Genomic DNA, 21384 nt, shown 5'->3' with positions numbered 1-21384 from the left:
TGCTGGTTTTATTGCATGTCTTACCTCTCCATTGACCTAAATCCCACAGAGAAGAAAGATAAAAACGCAAATTTACATAAACAGCACTTTGTGGATAATTCATTAGTTTTTGGCCACAGAAAATGTATATGTATATATATAAATATCTCACAAAGATGAAAACCTACAAAGATGCAAGTTTCCATTTGCATCTTTGTAAAGTAAGCATGCAAATGGAAAGTCGAAATCAAACAAACAAAGCTCATTTAATATATTTCTAAATTCCAAAATATACCTTGACCTAATAATGTCATTATTAGGTAATAATGTCATTATTAGGTCAAGGTTCTTAATTACATCTGCTAAATCAAGATGATCTCATTGAGAAAAAAAAACCCCAACAACTAATAATGCATTTGTTACAACATTTTAGAACTAGTTAGTGCACATGACTGTATATTGCTTAAAGCTAAAGTACTGTGGATTAATTAAAACCTTTTCAGGATTACAGGGTCAATTAGACGGCCAATGAAAAGGTGAGTTGCTAAAACAAAACATGTTCTGAATTTTGCCTTGCCTCGATGGAGCGTTTGAAAATGGAGCCGGGTGAAGGGGAGTGTCTCTGTAACCTGACGACATGTTTTACATACATAAAGTAAATAAAAAAAAGAAAGAACACACATGTATTTCTTTTCTTACTATTAATCTATTGTAGAGGGTGTTTTCCCTCACCTGTACTCCCCGAATGTTCCATCATCCTCCTTCATAGGTTGGATCTCTGGGTCTTGATGAGCATCTTCTTTCTCTTTAACTGCAGACAACACAATGAGAGCCTTTTAAATACGCACTCTCTTCCATTCAAGGCAGTTATGCAGTTTACTGGTGCCAGCTGTGCTTTACCTGGATATTTGCCACCTTTGTTTCTTTTGATGAAGCATACGATGAGAAGCACCAAGATCAGGAGAGCGATGGCGCACATCAGCCCGATGAACCAGCCCTGCGTGGCGATGTCTACCTGCCGGTTGGGGACAGCTGGAGGAGAAGACGGAGAGAGACAGGAAGGGGGAAAAAGAACAAATGGAAAGAGTGAGAACAACCGGCTGAGTACATTTGAAGAGATGCACCAGTAAATGGGTGGGAGATCTGAAAACGGCCGACTTAGCTTGTTAGAACAACAGTCGTTGTTCTAGCCAACGACTGTCTGGTTAGAACATTAAAAGTATGAAATCTTTCCTATTGGCACATTAGGAAACAAAGATGCACTAGAAACGCGATTCGATGTGGAAGCTGTTACCTACCACGCTCAAAACTTAGCTATTTTCTGTAGCAGTGAGGTGTTTAAAACTAAGTCTGAAAAAGCACAAAAAGAGAAATTGATAAGAAGAGACTGTTTTCACATAAAAAATATCCTCAAATAAAAAGGAAGCAACTGTTTTGACTCTCTGTTATTGAACCTGATGGACTTATAAAAGTTGAAAGTTAAGCTAAAGATCCATAATTTCCATTAACATACAAATAAAGAAAATTGTTATGGTTAGTAATCCTACCTGCTCACATAGAGGCCACTCTTACAAATATTTATTGACTGCTCACATTGTGAGAATGGAACAAAACAAAAACGAAAAACCCCATTAAGTCCTGTTTTAGGTGGAGATCAGAAATCTGCCACAAAACTTGGTGCATCTCTTTACATTAATGGTGAAACTTAAATGTTTGGGTGGTTCTTGTCATGGAGTCCAAAACTAAAGTTAACAGAGACTTCAAACTTTGAAATGAAAATTCGAAGATGGATCAACATGCAGTTATTTTTGAGACATTAAGTAAAATGACCAAGAGAATAGAACACAAACAACAGAAAAAGATGATATTAGAATAATTATTAATGTCACATGCGACATTTATTTTGCTTTGTTCTTTTTTTCTTGAAGTTTATTTATTGTGCTAACATGTCTTTCATAATTTTTTTATTGAGTAAAAAAAAAATGTTTTTCTTTTCTGGATATTATACGAGTCCAGAGAGAAGATTTAAAGATTTGAACACAGCACAGTTCAGATTCCCTCACTTGTTCTCGTCTTTAAAGATTTGAGTTTATTCCTGTAAGAGTTGCTTTCGGATTATACGTGCATCACAACTATTGAGTAAAACACCACCGAAGGTAGGTCTGATTGGACACAAACTCCTCCCAAATTCTCAATAAAATCTTTCTGACAAACAAGATCTTTTCAAGAAATCAACTATTTTAGAAAAAAAGAACAAAATATGAAACATGGCGTGACGAGCAGGTGAAATGAAAATGACGACAGCTACAAAACGACTACATTCACGGTTGACTGCAACAGTCTACGCCTGGTGACTGAAAACAACAGAAAGCTGACTTAAATTAAACACAAAAGGCAGCCTTGCACCCCGAGGCACGCCGCCTCACCTGGCACTGTGACCGACACTTCTTTGGTCTTGTGGACCGCCGGGCCGGCGCCATCTCTAGCTACCACGCGCACAGAATAGGACGTCCCCGGCTTTAGGCCTTTTATAGTATGCGAATGTGTACCGTTTACTGACTCCCTTTTCCACTCATCATCACCTGGAAGTGGTGCAGCGCATGGAGAGGGATTAGAATCGGACAACGTTTGGAAGAGCTGTATGCACAGACATATGGAAAATGGAGGAAGCAAGGAGATCCCTTACTGTTTTCTACAACATATTCCACAAATAAAATTTTATTGTGTCCAAAGTATTCCCAACTGATCACTGGGCCTTCCTCTGACACAGATGCGTTAACCGTTCCGAACACAGGCCCAGCAGAAGGCACTGGGCAGACAAAAGAGAAAACAGATGTTCTTACTTAAATATGAAACAGAAATTTCAGCTTAGAAATTTTTTCATTATGATCAAGTTACTGTATATTTAAAAAAAAAAAAAAAAAAAAACCTACAAAATAAAATTTTAATTGCTACTAAAGAGTCAAAAGTCAGTGTATTCATGCACATGAAGTTCGCACAATCATTTTTGCACAATTTCAAAATTAAGCCTACAAAGTAATTTAGAAGACAAGAAAACAGTACTATTTTTTTTGTCCTTGTTTTTTCTAACTGCTTCTGTGACAAAGCAGAAAATAAATATGGTAGTTGTTGCAAAAATGACAATTCCTTGTAAAGACTATTGTTACCCTGGAGTACCGTAGCTCAATACCACATCATTTAGAAACCACGCAAAAATTTGTCATTTGTTAAAAAAAAAAAAAACTATCAAAGAGTCATCTAATCAAAGCAGAGTTGTTTTTAAAATAATAATAATAAAAAAATTTCTACTTAAAAAATATTTTAACATTCTAGAAAATTCTCAAAAACCGTGCATTGTTTAATTCTGCATCATATTATGCGCTTCTTTGTATTAGCCTAACGCATGGAATCCTAAAACACATCAGAGTTTGTGCTTGGATGATGGAGTCGACGGTAGTGTGACCATTTTAACGACCAAGAACTTGCAGTAAGATAACAAAAATAAATAAAATATAAAAGAAAAGTCAGAATATATGTCCAGAAATTAATGTTGATCAGCAAAAGTTAGTTTCCCCAATGTATATCTAAAAAAGAAACAAAAAAACATCTCTCTTCAATAAATAAATGACTTCATAGGTCCTTTCGGGGTCTACTTTTAAGGGGAACCATTTTTGCAGCACTCAGTGTAAGCCAGGGTAGACATGGGAAGTGCTTGTACCCTTGTGAAGCGGGGGATGTAGAGACAGAGTGATGGGGGAGGTTGGGTGAGGGGGCTCTGTGGGGCCTGAAAGGACACGGAAAGAGTAAGACAACACACATACAGAGCACGTGACAAAAGGCAACATACTGAGAAACAGAGATCAGATATTCTGTGCTACCTCTGAGCTTTGTAATTCAGAACTCGATCAAACACTGAATTGATCGCTGTGTCCAGACCGAAATAAGCCAGATCTGAATTACAACAAGACAGGCGTGCAAACAAACTGGGCTCGACTAAAATCTCTTATGCAGCAGATCAAAGACAACAGGTAGCAGAGGGTAACAAGGCGAAGGAAATACGTTATAGAGTTAGATTATACAGATAGAGATTGCAAGCAAAGCAACAAGGCAGTGTGCATAAAGGTGAGATAAATACATACAGCTCATTAACATGCATAACTTTGTTTTTCTCAGTGTGACATTGAATCAGATTTGAATGTTTCCTGTTCCAGCTCGTCAAGGATTACCAAAATCCTTACAGATAATTATTTTTGTCTTTCTTCAAAGTCAGAAATTAACATACACTATAATTACTACACCATTAATCTTGTTTGGAGGCTCAAATGATGATTTTATGGCTTTGTAAGCTTCTGAAAGGTTTAACATACGAGCTAATTAGAGGCGGACCAGTAGGTATGTTGTGTTGCTTCCTTGTTGGATATTATAGAGAAAAGAAAAGAAATCAGCAAAGGCACCAGGAAGAGATTCGCGAACCTCCATAAGTCTGATTTATCCTTGGATAGGGCTTCCAAATGTCTGAAGGTGCCAAATGCCTCCAAAATATTATCTATAAGGATAAATGATCAAACAAGTTATTGATATTTAGGACATAGAAATAATTGTGGTAATCATAAATGACCTGAAACAGGAAACTTCTTGCCTGATTTTAAGTCACATAATGAGGAAAAAAAAGGTAACATGTCAATTTAACTTGTAAATATCTAGGATTAACTCTAAATATAACTATTAAATATGACTTCCTAGGGTTTGTTTTGGTTTTCTAATGGAAACAAAAACAAACAAAAAAAAAACGTGTCATGCAAACATGTTACCTTTGCCTGGCTGTATAGTGGGCTGAATAAGAGCTTAAAAGAGAAAAGGAAAGACAAAGACAGGCCTGTAAGACATTAAGTGGGGGATAAAGAAGAGCCTCCTCATGGTTGTCAGTTTTAAAGGCATTTTTAACCCCTGCTGATGTAAGATACTGACCTTTCTGTCAGAATTTCGGTGTGAATCACTTCAAGATAAAAACCGAAAACACACGGGGCCATACCTGTATCCATGGCTGTCGACGCCTCTTCTGTGATTTCAGGGCCGGGGCCTTTTCTTGTCCGAGCCTTCAAGTAAAACTTATAGAGCATGCTTGTGTTCAGGCTGGTCAGTGTGATGGTGGTCACGTTGGCTGGAAAGGTCACTTCCTTGACTGGTCCCAGTTCACTTGTGGTGTTAACTGTTCAGGAAGCAGAAAGAAGTCAGTGATGGGAAATGAACGACTACGTAAAAGCAGAAGAGAAAACGAGTAATTAGGTTGTCTGGTTACCCCTACCGGGGTGGTATTTGAGAGTGTATCCTGTAAGGCGTCCATTGTTGCTCAAAGGTGGGCCCCACTTTAGCGTAAGAGTGTCCAAACCGTGGTCAGTCACTCTCAGAAAAGAAGGAAGATCTGGAACTGAAATACAAAGTAAAGCCACAGTCAGGATTTATTATGTGTTAGAAATCTCTGGAATGAAAGTCAACTTTTCAGAGGACAATGCTAAACCTTATATACACACACCTCCTTCGGGGGTTTCAAAGGTCTTTTTGGGGCTGGGAGGTCCTTCTCCTTTGTTATTGAACACCTTGATGAAGAGGTCGTAGACGCTGTAAGGCTGAAGCCCTGGCAGCATTCCCTCACTGCGGTTGCCGCTGAAAGTTAAAATTTGCTCCTGCTCGTCTGCTTCTTCCTGTTGGTCTTGCTGGCCTCGCACCCGACGGTAGTACACCTAGATAAAAGACACAAGGACATAAGCGCTATTTTAAAGCCTGGCCACCAAATGTTCTGGCTTATTTGAGAAACTAAAGTCATGATTTCAAAGCAAATTGGTCCAAGAAAAAAAAAAAAGTACCCTGTATCCTTGCAGTTCACCTCGGACAGAGGGGTTTGATACTGGTTCCCACTGAACTTCTGCCAGTGTGCTGTTGGGAACAGTGACCTGGACGCTACCAGGAGAAGACAAAGGCTCTGCCAAGTAGAGAGACACCAGTGTTAGTCATCAGCATAGAAAATGACTTCAATGGAAACATCCACAAAATTCACTCACTGTCTTCTCCCGAGTATCCTGTCACAACTGTGGCTTCAGGCGCGTTGCCGTAGTTGTTGAAGGCCTGAACTTTAATTTCATAGGCCACATAGGTTGGTGTTCCAGAAACAATGAGCTGGGAATCGTTGAGAACGTTCTTCGAGGTCCAGTCGTCTTCCACGTCCTTTTGTCTCCACTGCACCTTGTACTGCAGTCCCGGACCGTTTGACTGAAATCCTGTGAGGGGCTACGCAAGACAAATGTTAAAGAGTCTACTGACCAACAGGCAGAGGAAAACTGTTTTAAATCTAACCAAACAAAATCAAATCCTTCATACCTTCCAAGAGATGACCAAGTTGTCAGACTGTGTTCCTGCTCCTTCCACATTTGTTGGATTTTCATCCGGAGCTGAGGAAAATCAAATAACAATGCACAGCTTTTTATCTGTACATCTGGGAACCTTAAACATGAACTACTCGATAAGTAATTTGTGAAAAGTCTTTGCTACCTGAAGGGTTGGTCCTGTACTGTGCTGAGGGCTCACTGGGGTCGCTGTAGCCGACGTCATTCCGAGCCAGCACTCTGAACGTGTAGTAGACGTACGGAGAGAGCTGTAGCTGGGCCGTGGTGGTGGTACCAGAAACTTCTGTGAGGTTGACCCAAACTCCTGGCTGGTGGAGTAGATCCATGTATTCAATCAAAAAGTCTAGAAAAGAAAAATGTGCAATGTTACTGAGACCATACAGATTGGAAAAGTAAGGGTCTTGATTCTAAAATGCCAATTTGACTACAGACTTTCTGCACTGCAATTTGATGGCATAGGAATAATCATGTTGGCATGTCCAATGAGATCATCACAACCTGGGGTATCATACCTGGGGTACATTTCTTCATGTTTTGACTCATGCAAAAAAATGTTTTATAGAAGTGGCAACCTAAGAAACAGTGTAAAGAGAGGTTCACACAGGGAATTTACGTTTTTTTCATTTGTTACCAGTTCAAATCTGACACCGAACAATAGTAAAGTGCAAAAATGAATGAATGAACCAATCAATATTTCGTACTCTGTATTGGACTGTTGTTTTCATCTCTAGGGATCCAGGTGAGCTGAACACTTCTCTCCATCTGGTCGGTGAGCTCCAGGTCAGTCGGAGGGTCCGGCTTTGCTGTAAAACCAGTCAGAGTAAAGCTAGTGCTCGACGCCCCGCCGGTAGGCTTTTTGTTGTTAAAAACATGTCTTTATAAACATGTTTGAGTTTAAAAGGACATATTTAATGCACTGTTATGATGACAAAAGCAAATCATTAAAATTCAGCATGAGCCTTTCGGTGGAATGTATGTTGTTTTTTTCCTACATTCATTTCATGATGACTTGCAAATCACTAACACGTTTGTGTAAGTTTACCAAGTTTTTGGTGAAATTGTTTTCACCGTTTGTTTGAAACTGTATATCTCCTACACAGGTTTTTCCACTTTTAGCTCATTAGACCTCATTGCTGAACTGAATGAAGGAAAAAAAAAAATCAATCAATGATGCTTGCACACACACCCACAGTTCTGACAAGAGAGAATGTGAAAACGGCTTCATCCAAGAACCGTGGACATGGAGAAGAAACTGAAATGCCAAAAATGTAAATGCAGGACACGACAAAAAGGGCCGGATGGACTGAATGAAAGCTCTATGTTTACCTAACACAACTGGTGGAGGAGGAGTTGCCTCTGATAGCAAGGAAAATAGAGGAAAGTGAAAGAAGATAAGCTGTTAGTATTAAAATATTTTTGAAATGCAAGAAAAGGCAGGAAAAAACACGACTGAAGCATTAGGTTATCACAGAATCGGCAAAGATAAAAGAGGAGGACAGTCATTTGAATTCATGGAGTCTAAAGACAGATTATAATGTACAATAAGTGATTGTTCTTGCTTAAATGAAGTCCTGGGCTATGATCCAGTCCAAATTGACACAACATGTCAGCAATAAATCAGATTACGTGTGATTTCCCTCCACCAACCTTCCCCACCCCCCAGGTGCTTAAGTCACCCTCAAGGCCCTGCTGCCCTGGGTGGTCAGCCACTTTGCGCAAATCACTAATCGTCAATGTTTGCAATGTTTTTTTAATTAACGTAGGATAGCGAAAAGGCATTAAAAATGTACATGTTTTATGCGTCAGAGAATAGCACGTTTAAAGCCAAAAAATGTGTCAACGCACCAACTACAGTCAGTGTAGCACTCGCAGAGTCCTGATCCAGAATGGTGTTTGTGATGCAGGTGTACGTGCCTGCGTCATCATCCGTCACATCTCTGATGATCAGACTCTCATCGCCCACCTCAAACCTGCGTGCATCACCGATGAAGACGTTTTAGTGTCATTATCGTCACTGTCGTGTTTTTATCTGAAGGTCTGCTGTACCTCTGATCGTCTGGTAGCTCGCCATTGTCTTTCAGCCATGTCATGGTGGGCAAAAGGGACTGGTCGTGTTTGACTTTACACTCAAACAGAGCACTCATTCCTCTCTGCACCTTCTTGTACGTCGGCTGGGTGAGGATGCGAGTGGGTTCTGGAGCACAGAACAATATTCAACATTTACAGCTAGAACCGTGACTATAAACAGAATCATTAAAGCAATTTTTCTATCTCTTACTGACCTTTAACTTCCAGGAACACATCATTCTCTTTAAATCCTAGGTTATTGGTGGCGGTGCAGGTGTACTTCCCACTGTGTAGAGGCTGGGCCACGTTGATTTCCAGCGTGCCGTTCTCATGGATCACATAGGAGTCGCCGTCCTTTATGCTGGTCTGACCGTCTTTAAACCTGTATTGAGAAATTGAAAAGGACATTTTCGTTATCGTGGTTTCGGGAAACAGAAGAAAGTAGCAGCAGACATCTGTCAAGTCTGTTAATAATGTCTGCGGATGGGACCAGAGTAAGAAAACGACAAAATGGAACAGTGACCGACTTGGTTTGGGTTTCGAACTCCTACCATGCGATGGTTGGTATTGGTGAGCCGAAGGAGGCGCAGTCGAGCAGCGCCGGGTGGTTCATGATGACTCGGTACACTTGGTTTGGCAGAGTCAGGACTCTTGGTGCTTCGGCTGTTGAGCGCACAGATAGACATTGCTGCTGGATTTCATCGCTCACGTGCACGTCTGTGTATGCTAAGGTACGCTAACGGCTAGATGACTTTAAAGCTTACCCAGCACATTGACAAACGCATTAGCCATCAAGTAACCAAACTCATTGGATGCATTGCACTGGAAGACGGCACTGCTTCCCGACTGCACGTTGCTGAGAATCACGGTGTCCTCCTCTATCTTTGGGCCATTTTCTTCATAAACATCTAGGGCAAATAAAAAGAGAGATATTTTTGTCTTTCCGACACACAGTTTTCTGGCACTTCAGGTAACTGCAATGCAGCATTTGACGGAATTTGTATCTTGTTTTATCGTAGTGTATATTACAGTGAACAGATACTAGTCTGTTTTTTTTTACCCTGTATTGGACGTCCATTGACAAACCAATTAATTTTTGGCTTGGGATTTCCATTAACACGGCAGGTTAGGATGCCGGTCTCATTCGGAGCCAGTATCAGGTTCCTGGGAGCACTGATCCAGAAAGGAGCAGCTGGGGAGGGAGAATAAAAACACACAATTAGATTACTGAGAACATGACTCCCTTGTCTTTACATGTTTATATGATGACATTAGAGGAAGCTGACAAGCAAAATACTTTTTTTTTTTTTTTTTTTTTACACTGAACTCCACTCCAATTAAAAGTATGTAATCAGCAGATTTTGGTGAATTTATTTGGATTGTACGTCTTATTTAAATCAAGCACAGTAGCGCATTAAGCAATACTCAGAAATCTTTATAACCATGATGTTTTTGCTATTTTTCTCAAACGTAAATGTTGCAGATAACTAAGCAAACTTAACAAGAGTAAATACAACAAGATTTTGTATTCACACCTAGGCTAGGATGGTTTGGGTAATTTTCTCCCCAAATAAATGATTAAGCATTGTCAAGTATTTCAAAATTGATGAGACAACAGTACATAAAAATCTTTGCCGATCTTCAGACCTTTAATGGTGACTTTAATCAGGTGATGTGCAGAGCCCAGCTTGTTGGTCGCCGTGCAGCGGTATTCGCCAGCATCGTCTTCATTCACGTCGGAAATCTTCAGCGTTTTGTTGAAGTTGGAAAAGAACGCCCTGCCACTCGGCAGCTGCCCTGCATCCTTCTGCCATGAAATGTCAGGAGTGGGTCTGTCGCAGAAAACACAAAGATCGACTTCATGAGACCGTTTTGTTTTTTTTTTTTTTTTTGCAATTTATGTTGTATGCACCACTTTGTGTTGGTTCATCATATAAAATCCCAACAAAACATGCTGAATTCAGTGGTTTTAATGTGACAAAATGTTGGAAGAAGTTCAAAACATGAATTCAAAACAAAAAAAAAAGCCAACTTACAATCCCTCAGCGATGCATTCCAGCTGGAGAGTCTCTCCTCTCAGAACCATCTTGTTGCTCGTGCTGCCGCTCGGCAACTTGAAACCGGGGCGACGCTCCCCCTCTGGATTGCCTGATCACATGAGGAAACAAGTGGGAATCAGAGTCAAGCCAGAGCAGCAGCTAGCTTAGACGCCGACATTTATAAGAGAAGCTTAGTATGTGGAGATGAGAAGTCAGGAAGGGATATTTATGACAATTAGTCAAACAGTCAAACTATTTTCTAAATGTAATAAGATGGGACAGAAAATAATGTATTGTACCAAAATAAAAGAAAGACACATGTTTTATACATCTGTATTTATTCTTTAATATACTCTTCATACACAGGGAGTGTGTTGAGGCCAAGTTAAAAGGAGCATGTTTATGCCAGGGGGTAAAAACAGGGCAGGGTTCACACTGGGAATACACCAACAGCACTCACCACTATAGAAATCAGTCATATTATAAGCAGCCAAAGTCTCATTCATTGTTTCTACTGGAATATGACAAAAGAAACATGATAACCAGGCAATACCAGGAAGTATAAAGTTGATGTTTACTTTCTCCTTCAATAACATTTTTTTAAGTGCTGCGCTGGAACCGTTGTGACACCGAGAGATGTGCACTGCATTATCAAATACATCCAGGATTACATGGAGAGAACCTGCAGCGCTTCGCAAAACAAGCCACACCCTTTGAACTTTTCCCACATTCCCCTCACTTTAAAATGAACATTGCAATGCCTTGGTATCTTACGGATGTTTATTGTGAAATAGAACTTTCAAAAGAGTACTGTGCTCATCCAACGAGCTTCTCTTAGAGGATAACTAATTTGATAACACAGTCAGCATGTGTATTGTACTGCATAAAATCCGTTGAAGTTTGAGATGGTAATATGACAAAAATGTCGGTAAGTTCAAGGTGTACAAATGCTTCTTGCAAAGGCACTGAAACGGTGGCATTCACATCTCGACTTACACAGACTAAACAAACTTTCACTGCCTGGACTTACTGTTGAGCACTACGACAGAGATGGGCTGCTTCTGCTGGATGGTCTGCGTGTATGGAAAGCGAGCGTAGCAGATGTAATCGCTCCGGGTGTCTTCTGGGAGAACGTTGGAAAAGTACAGGTCTCCGTTCAGGGCCTGGGACACGCGCTTATTCAGCGGCAGCTTCTGGAAGTCTGAGGGAGGAAACGGCATGTCGGGTGTGATTAATGCGTCGGTATTCTTTTACAAGAGCTGCAGCAAATTGTACGTTCAAGCGACTCACTGTTATCCATCCAAAAAATGACAGGAGGAGGCAGGCCAGCCGGGGGTCGACACGGAAGCACGAGAGAAACCCCCTTCTGCACCAAAATCGCTTCATTTTTCTCCTTTGACCACAAGGGGGACCCTGCGAGTCACGGTGACCAAACGAGGGCGTTTTAAAAACACAGACAGTTAGGAATAACTGAATATTATTTATTGAGGTGTCTTACTGGACTGCCTGATCATAATGGTGTTGGACAGAGCTTTGCCGTGCTCATTGCTAGCTGTACACTGGTATGTTCCCTCGTAGGCATCAGCCTTTTCTCCACTGATATCAATGACCAGCGTTCCTGAACCGGGCTTCATCAGGACTTTGGAGTCCTTCTCCACATCAAAGTTGGTGCCGTTCCTTGTCCATGAAAAGCTACAGATGACAAGAGTAAACAATGTAGCTTAGCGGGATAGAAGCAAATAAAATAAATAAATAAATAAAAAAAGAAATAATGCAGGTCATTTAAGAAATACGTAAAACGACTAATGTTTTGATGTCAGCTTTGGCGCTTAGTGAAGAACAAACCACTTTCGTCCAACTTTTAGTGTTAGTCATTTCAAAAACATCTTAATTTTAATTGTACACAAAGAAATGGTTTTATTGCTCGCCAATGTTACAATAAAACTCTTATCTCAGATCATTTTCATCCATCTTCAAATACAAGAGCCATGTTTGAGCTTGAGGATGGTTGTGTTGCAGTAATAATGTTCTGCCTCACAAACAGAGGTTTTATATTTTGAGTGAAAAGCTCAGTTTTGGACTCATCTTCATATATTCTCACTGTGTTCCCTACAAAGTTTGTAACCAACTTTAAAGGGGGGTTTCTTCTAGCATTTTTGACAATTGATTTTTTTTTTTCCTTGCCAATCTTCCATAATGCCCCATTTGGTTGACTGCATGTTAAAATAACGTTCTGTCAACAGATACTCCTGCATAAGTTGCGGATGTCTGCTTCTAATTTATGCTCTCCCTGCCCAATCAGTCAAGTTTAGGTGGACAGGCGTGCATTGGTAAATTAATAAAATGTTGATGGGATTTGTCATGTTTCAAATTCAGTAAAGTCTTTGATTCAGTTTGCCCTGATTCTAATCCAACGACTGGTGGCAAAATCAGAGCGGCAGCTAATCCACTCTTTCGGGTGTGTTTCTTAACCGCCTGATCTCCAAGACGACGGTTGCTATGGCAATTTATCTTCTCCACTTGCCTCCAGGTTAAGTTGCCCTCGGAAGCGGTGGCTGTAATTTAGCGGGGGGCGAGCAAGGCGGCGGCATTAAATCATTCAATAAGTGTTTTGAAGTTACCGTCTCACCTGGGATGAGGCTTCCCTTTGGCCTCGCAGTGAATGACGATATTCTCCCGTGGGTCAAAGATATAATCCTTTGGGGATTGCAGAGTTATGGTGGGGGGTTGAGGCACTGGCGAGACACCCGTAGAAGAGTATTTCACACACACGTCAGCACTGAATTCAATGTAGAGATACTTTGCATAAACGAGGAGATGAACTATTCAAGCAACACGCATGCTTAGCCAAACTCAACAGGATTTGTGGAGCAAACAAGGACATAAGCAGCAATCTCTCTCCTGAGTAAACGACTTACCATTGTTTAAGTTCAAAATTATACTTCAAGCAACACTCCAAAGCCAAGCAAGGTGCTCAGTAGAGTTATGGGGTTGGGCAAAAAGGCAAACAAACAAAACAAAACAAAACAACTCCATGCACATTGTTACCCAAGCCACACAAAGAGGAAATCAATACATTTGAAAGTCAAAAACTGCACACAACAAGCCAAGGCTATTTTTTAGGCAACTTACATCCTTCCAGCACTTTAGCTTTTTGTCCCCCATGACATGCCATACAACGGTAATAGAATATTGAGGAGAGGTGTTAGAGTTTCTTCAGATGTCTCGCAAGGAACAAGCAGCAGATTAAGTTGAAAGACAATTTTTTTGTTTTTTTAGCGTTTGATAGAGCCAGCGTAATCAGCTTTCCCACGTGTAGCTTGCATTTTTGGTGGAAGAAGGTGGAATAAATGCAAGAAGCGGCTTTTCACAAACACTGAATATCAGTTTACAGAAGAGAAACACCACGGCGCATCGGTTGCAAATTATATAGTATTGTGAGTGATACTTACGATCAAGAGGAACTTCAAGCCCTGCAGTCATGTGACTCAGCAATATCAATAATACGGCTTCAAGACCTGGAGTCCATTTTTGTTTCTTGTCCATGTTTGTGTAAGTCAGAGCCCGAATGATGATCTTCCCTCCAGGGTTAACAGTAGCAGAAGAGTGACCAGCTGGTGAAGAAGGATCGACTCTACAAAGGTTAGAAAAACATACATTTGTAAAAATTAACTTTATTTAACAGATATTTTCTCTGTTTCATTTTATATAGTAAAGAAAGTGTAACATCATCTCACGGTCTGAATAACAGTGAATATGTGGTTTGCACATAACATAGCACATGACCAAAAATAACAGAGTTTAAATATAAAAGGATTCCGGTGTAGATGCTTTGGTAAAGTCTGAATCAAACGTTTTTGTTGGAAATAAACAGTGCTATGAACACAGACTGATGTTAAAACATCTATAAACATTTACTCTCTAATATTAATATAATTCATTTACCACTTTTTTTTTTGTTCCTAAATTCCAACGTGAGACGCCATAAGACAAGTACTTTCATCTGGCCAGTCTTTCGGTTATCCGATAATTCTGCCAGTGTACAGACTCTGGCAGAAGGAGCCGTCAAAACAAACTTGATTCAGGATTCGCTTTCCTAAACAACCCAGTCCATGGGTCTGTCCCCATCCCCATTATCCAACGAATTGAGAAACAGTCACTTGAGCTACGTCAGAGTCTTTTTTTTTTTTTTTTGTCATCCAGGTTGATTCGTTTTCTCAAACTTCCACCAGATAATTGAGCATCAGCCTCCAAACGGACATGTGCACAGCTGAGACGGCCCTAGCACCACATGCTTAGACAAGACATGTACGAACATTCGGCCGGAAAAAACAAACAAACAAACAAACAACGCTGTTCCAGCTGAATTCATACTGGCAACATGCACGCACAAAAAACTCCACATTACCAAAACCACCATGGGAAGTGTGTCAGATTCTTGGAATTACACATGAGTGGAGATCCGCAAACTCCTGTTTCTACCGGGTAGAGGATCACCAACGGGTATGAGCTGATGCGTCACAAATGTAGCATAATCATGCTAGCATTTATCTGGTAAACTGAACCATGGGGAAAATATTTTATGCAATTTGCTTCAACTTTATTCACTATTGCTTGCGGTTCACAAACTACGCAAAATGACTGCAGGCTTTAATCCTCCCAATTCAATAGGCATGTTAAAATGTGTGATCAATATTCACTCTATCAGATAGGCTATTTCATTTATCGACTGAGAATCAAAGAATAAAACGTAGAAATTTACCATAATTCCCATGTTCCTCTTCTATTCCTAATTCCTGTTCCCTTCCGATTCATGCTCTCTTGCAACCTAGGCAGCATACATAATCAAACTGAGACAGACCTCTTTTACTCTTTCAGTATCACAAATATTTTTCTCACTAGCTAAAGAAAAAAAGAGCCAAAAAATTGTCCACTTTGGAGATCATTTAGCAGATAAGCGAAGGACATTTGCTTGGTCTGATTTTCAAGAAGCCAGCACATTTAGCATTTGCATCAGGGAGCATTAAAAGGCATCATCAGTCATGTGCATGCCTGCAGACCGTTGGTCAGTGTAATGCAATTGCCTGGCATGTGGGTTGTAAGAATGTCACGGCGGCCCAATGATGGAACAAATGGGTACATCAGAGCATATCTGTTGTAAAGCATCCAGTTGCCAAACGCAGATCATGACTGCCAGCGAGCGTCACATACTCAAGAGTTCAGCGCCTACCATCTGGACAAGAGTAATGGACTCTTTACAATACTAAGTATCATCCTGCACCCTGTCTGAAAGACCGCCATTAATCAGACTAACAGTTAACTGCCCCATGCGTAGCCTGCCATAAACACCGGAGCAGATGGTTTTGTTTAGAGTCCAGACGTAGTCGGGAGGTATAAACTGAAGACAAAGAGGCAACATCAACTTTTCTAAAGAGGATTTTGTTCTTCATTTGTCCCGTACTAAAAGTTTTTTCTGGTTTTTTTTTTGCCGATGTATATCGGCACCACAGGGCGAGGTCCAGAACTGCAAATGTTGCAGAGAGACACAGTTGTATTACTCCCGGTGTCGTGGCACCGGAAACCGTGGGATACGAACTTCAAGGAGCTCTGAAAACGCAGCTCAATGTCAGTGATGCAGCGTTCTCACATAAACCTTCAAAGGAAGAGACCAAAAACAGTGTATAAGCCAAGCAATCAACGCCTAAATCCTCAGACGTAGAACGCCAAAGACGAGGTCTTGCTGTTTTGTCTGATAAACTAATGACTCTCTAAATGAACCTTAAAAAGCACAAAATCAAAAAATATATATATATAAAATCAGTAATAAAATGGATGAGATTGTTTGAGTGTAAAGGTGATGTTAGGGTAATATAGTAGACAAACTGAGGAAGGCAAGTCATTCATGCAATCAGAATATGATAAAGGCTCAAGATACTGAAGCCTTCAAAGGCATCTGAAGGTGAAATGATCATAACACATGATTAAACCCAGGTCAGTCAGTTACTGCTCTGTAGGGCAGAGGCACTGAGAGAGAGAGACAGAGAGAGTGAGGTTATGAATACACACAGAGGTTTTATCCTACTGAAGCTAGGCAGTGAGTGTGAGCTAACACAACCCCAGGACACAGCTAATTACGCTGACACGTCCTATTGAGTATTACTCTCACCGGGGGGATGAAAAGCAGGCATAAAGAGGGTAACATCACTGAATACATTACAGGCAGTTCATGCATGCTAAAGCTCTTAATCTCTTTGTAAAAAAAAATAATTAAAAAAAATACATTGCAATATGATTACATAAATGTTGCCTCTTATGTTCAGATTAATTACAGTAACGCTCCATGCAGCTGCAGCAGACATGGTCCTGCAACATCAGCAGCAGTTATACTGAGCTCTGCTGAGCTTTGCAACACACCAACAACAACAACAACACAAAACAAGAGTAGAAGAAATGTAATACTTTTTTTTTTTAAATAAGCCCTCCTAAATATAAAATGAATTCAACATTTGGCAGTTTCAAAAGACAAAATATGTAAACAATCATCATTCACTCTCAATAGGACGTAGCTCTGAGCTCTGATTGGAGGATTCTAACAATCAACAAATGAATGTGCTTTTATTACAAACGATGTTTTGTAGCTCTGAACAAGAGCTACCAATCTCAAGTTGCTTGTGTATTTTTTTCTTCTTCAAGTGCTGCCATGTATTTTAGATCTATATTTAGCTCAATTCATCTCAACATAAATAACTGACCAGCTGTCTCGGTCTCTGTAAAAGAAAAACAAGCCCACAGCATTGTGCTACCAAAAAATCCTAATAAAATACATGAAAATTTGTCAGCCTAACCTCACAAAACGCAAAACAGTTTGATATGTTATATAATTTTGCAAAGCAATGTTCCTCTACAGTATGTTTGGATGTGTAAATATAGCAAAAATGAACTTTTTACCCTCTTACAAAAACAACATTCCCTCACTTGCAGAATTGACAATATTAATGTGTTTATGGAGCCTGCTGAGTGAACTTTTCAGAGTTAAAGGGTAGAACCATGAAGGCTGTGCTGCGTAGTGCGGTGGAAGACATTGCTTTGGCAGCTGCATTATTTACTGAACGGCACAATTACACAAACCTGCACAACATTCATCCTAACCGTAAAAAGAGCAAATTAATTCCTGGATGAACATTTTCTTAGCGGCTGCAAGGGGGAAAACAGATATGATAATAACAGCTGACTCAGCGAATCAGTGGGATGACTTTAGCGAGGGAGGGGGAAGGTCATCGGTCATCATCCTTTATCCTTTTACCAACTCTGAGGTCAGAAAAACCACAAAGCTCTCCCTTCAAGTCATTTGTACCTTCCCACTAAAGTATACTGGGAGGTCTCTGCAGATATTCACACACTGCCCAGATTTTTGTGCAAACACTGGCTGTATATTGGATGCGCCAACAAAGACCATAATACTCTCATACAGACAGTTGTGCCAAACACACAGCAGGTGAAAAAAAAAGTTTACATAATGAGCAGCAAAGCTTATTTCAAAGTAATACAGAGAGTAGAGAGAGCTGCTTCGGTTCTTTACTTCAGCGCCTTATTTGAGCAAAAGAAACCATTATTATGGACTAAGAGGTTGTTGTAAAATATGTATATCTCTAACTGGAGTGAAGTTGCTTAGCAGAGCTAAAAATAGTACGAATAGAGGCTCGTTCTTGTTCACAAGGTTCTTCTGGCTTGTTTACACTGACGTAAGGTGGTATGATCCTTAAGCGGTGGCGTTCAGGCAAACCTGCAAATCTCAACTAAAGGTTCAATCATTTAAAGGACCGCAGCAATAATTAGGTAATCTGTTGGACCAGTACTCTCTTCGTTCTTGCCAAAATGTTCCGAGATCAAAACAAGCGACGTCTCTTAAAGCCGTCAGACGTGCTACCGTGAACTCAGGACTTTCCATGCCCCTCAGTTTGTGAAGCCTAAAAGCAAGCTCCTATGTTGGTCACTCCTCCTCAGTGACCGAGGTCACCAACAGACACTGAAAGATCACAGCCTGATCTGACAGATGAGGGAGGAGAAAAAAGGGAGACAGGAAGAGGATTGCAGGGAAAGATGGAAAACAATTATTTGCAGTCACGTTAAATCACAGTGACACAGATATTTATGTGACAATGTACTGACTCAGACTCTGTTCAGCAGGACAGGACCAAAAGGCATGTGCTATTATCAGCTCAGAACATGCATGGAGCTGATCTCTCAAAGACAAAATTTGTATGTATACTTTTCTTTTTTTCCTTCTTCAAATACACTCTGAACCACTAAAAACATAATCCATCAGCTACTCCTGTAGTGTCTGAGAAACTCCCACCAAACAGCATTTATTTAAGAAATTATAGTGACAGCAAGAGGCTAAACCAAAACAATATAACTAGGCGAAATGAAAACCATAAAAAGGGATAGATTTATGAATGCCTGAAAGAAGAATTTTAACTTTCACTTAAAAATATATATATTTGCTGTTTTTCTAAATGTCAGTGGTGATTTAAGGTGCCAACACTATTTATCACTTCTTCAAAGGTATACCTCAGGGACCATTAAGTAGATCCTTTACTTTTTCCAAATAATATTTGACTATTTATGACAAGCTCCCACTACTTTCTGGAATAACATTTCTTGCATAATAAGTGACAATGGGATCAACAGCATTATTGGTTTTGCTTTATCTCTGCTCTGTACACAAGGTGATGTATGCCTAAGCAATTTTTTTTATTTGGTTTTCACTGCTGCAACCTGGCAACAGCTGTTATCAAAGGTGAGTCATTCTTTGCCTTGAATAAAATAAAACAATGCACTGCAAATATCAAAAGAAAACCAATATTTAATATTTATTATGGCAACTCCACAGATTATAATAATGGATTTAAGATGCAATTTCAGGATTTCTTACTGTCCCAAAGCCGGTGTATGACACTAAGGATGAAGTGGGTACACTTCTATGCTTTTTGCAAAAACAAATAAGTCAAAGACACTTAAATCTAAAAGACTCCTGTGACTTATAAGTGATATCTTCTTTTGCACTGAGCCGGTGGTTTCAATTGTTTGTACCAAAAGGATTCACATCTGCTGACTTAATCTAACGCCATCACCTTTGTTGGATATTATGTAGGAAGTGCTTTTGCTACACCAACATCATCTCTTCCCAAAAAAAAAAGAAAGACCGACATAACTGGCAGGTCCCTTTGTCGCCCACAGCTCCACAACCGGATCACACTGAGCCACCTAATCAAAACAAACTATCTCAGCTTCTTTTACATGTGCAAACACACACGCACGCACGCACACACACACACGCGTACGCACACAGGACCTTGGTTTTTTTCGGGTCAGTTTTTCCAGCAGCATCCACAGAAATCCCCCCCAGTGCCTGCTTTTCTCTGAGGCTTTGTGATGTGCTGATGGTCAGCATGCCGCCATGCCATGACGGCCCCCGCCCGCTCCTCTGACGCTGACCCATGGGGGCTTTTGTCCTTCTGCGTTGTTTACCACCGCAGTAATGCTGAAACGGCAGGGGTGTCCCAGGGTAAAAAGTGACACCTCTGGGCAATAACATAAGAGACCATCATATATACTTAGTATCTCATTCCTGTAATACGGCATGGCACATCATATCAGTTATAAAAGAAAAGAAACTGCAGATTTTAAGAGACATAATGGCAATGGTGTAAGGTTGACTACAATTGAAAAAGAATAAACTGTTACCTTTAACTTAAATGGAGTGAAGTACACATAAAATGAGACATATACATTTGTAAGGGGAGCAAAAGTCTTTCCACAGCACTTCATGTCCATTTATTAGTAAAGTCTGAGTGTGGATTCATTTTTGTCCTTGCAAGCTTTTAAAAAGAAGCAAACAGCAAGATATCCATTGATTTCTCTCTAGGGCGTCCAAACGCTAAATGTGGCCAAATGTCAACTTGGGGGCAATATTGACCGGCGAAGGCATTAAGGTTTAAACAGTTAAGCACCCATCAAGTGAACATGCACAGCAGCTGGTTGAGAGACAGAAATATGTTTGAAAATAATATGATCGTGTTCTTGCGCGTATGTATACCACAGCACCCTGACGATTAAAGCTAAATCCAACAAATTGATTAGGAATCAAGCAGAAAACAAAAACGTAGGACTTTTTCTTTCATTGGCGATACCAATAATGAGTTTAAAGGTCAATCTTCTGTGAATCTGTGTGCAACTTCTACAGCTGCCATTAGTGCCATTTTGACAGAGCAAGGCAAGGCAGGGAAGAGGACAGTGTTCCCCACTGCCTGTCAGAATTTCTACAAGCTCTCTTTAGAATGCTGACATGATTTATGTAAGAGTTTTTCCAATTCAAGTCTTCTGCATGATTTAGCCAACACCACATGCAGAGCGTCTTGGCTGCCGTAATACAACCGGGGCGACTGATGAGCCATGATACCGGCACCATAAAGGCATGAATGCATGGGACAAAGTTTTGGAAAAGGTTTCCTGAGAGTAATGCCACAGATGGCCACTGAGTGTTGTATTGTTTATGTCCAACATGGAAGCAGTTTTTTTTTACCTTTAATTCCATTAACTACTCTTTGATTTAGAGGTATCACAGTAAACGGGGCTGATTTGAGTAAAACTTATATCACCTTTTTCCCTCCTATCACCTTTTTCCCTCCACTGGACAACTTGATTTGTACTTGTCTATTATATAGAATCCCACTACGATAACGTAACATAAAAAAAATGTTTTAACATTTTTGTAAGGCACTGTATTCACGTATAATGCACCGTCTTCATCCAACGTCCAGTTACAGTGTGATATTCAGACAATTGCACACATTCTGCGAGCAGTGGCGGAGCTAGACTTTTAAAGTTGGGGGGGC

General features: G+C 40.3%; 1 protein-coding gene across 10 annotated transcripts in view; it reads right to left on the bottom strand.

Moving 5' to 3' along the window:
* The window catches only part of nrcama (neuronal cell adhesion molecule a), a 56346-nt gene that overhangs the window by 6607 nt on the left and 28355 nt on the right, over positions 1-21384 (bottom strand). The window contains exons 3-32 of one of the 10 annotated variants that reach the window (XM_008401005.2): positions 13939-14120; positions 13619-13636; positions 13116-13221; positions 11985-12178; positions 11777-11899; positions 11517-11687; positions 10484-10595; positions 10095-10279; positions 9508-9639; positions 9212-9355; positions 8999-9110; positions 8663-8829; positions 8427-8574; positions 8226-8350; positions 7707-7736; positions 7082-7183; positions 6526-6723; positions 6355-6425; positions 6039-6264; positions 5844-5959; positions 5513-5720; positions 5279-5407; positions 5012-5188; positions 4791-4823; positions 3698-3763; positions 2666-2788; positions 2406-2561; positions 880-1011; positions 712-790; positions 25-36 (exon numbers count right to left, since the gene is read on the bottom strand). In XM_008401005.2, coding sequence (XP_008399227.1) covers positions 25-36; positions 712-790; positions 880-1011; positions 2406-2561; positions 2666-2788; positions 3698-3763; positions 4791-4823; positions 5012-5188; positions 5279-5407; positions 5513-5720; positions 5844-5959; positions 6039-6264; positions 6355-6425; positions 6526-6723; positions 7082-7183; positions 7707-7736; positions 8226-8350; positions 8427-8574; positions 8663-8829; positions 8999-9110; positions 9212-9355; positions 9508-9639; positions 10095-10279; positions 10484-10595; positions 11517-11687; positions 11777-11899; positions 11985-12178; positions 13116-13221; positions 13619-13636; positions 13939-14032 — 3689 coding nt within the window. In that variant the 5' untranslated portion in view covers positions 14033-14120. The remainder of the gene's footprint in view (positions 1-24; positions 37-711; positions 791-879; positions 1012-2405; positions 2562-2665; positions 2789-3697; positions 3764-4790; positions 4824-5011; positions 5189-5278; positions 5408-5512; positions 5721-5843; positions 5960-6038; positions 6265-6354; positions 6426-6525; positions 6724-7081; positions 7184-7706; positions 7737-8225; positions 8351-8426; positions 8575-8662; positions 8830-8998; positions 9111-9211; positions 9356-9507; positions 9640-10094; positions 10280-10483; positions 10596-11516; positions 11688-11776; positions 11900-11984; positions 12179-13115; positions 13222-13618; positions 13637-13938; positions 14121-21384) is intronic. The other 9 variants (XM_008401006.2, XM_008401009.2, XM_008401010.2 and 6 more) reach the window with 9 other exon arrangements.

This window comes from Poecilia reticulata, linkage group LG23, assembly GCF_000633615.1.
Source record: "Poecilia reticulata strain Guanapo linkage group LG23, Guppy_female_1.0+MT, whole genome shotgun sequence".
Classification (NCBI taxonomy): Eukaryota; Metazoa; Chordata; class Actinopteri; order Cyprinodontiformes; family Poeciliidae; genus Poecilia; species Poecilia reticulata.
The sequence above is the reverse complement of the archived record's forward strand: the minus strand, read 5'-3'. Positions and strand labels throughout refer to the sequence as shown.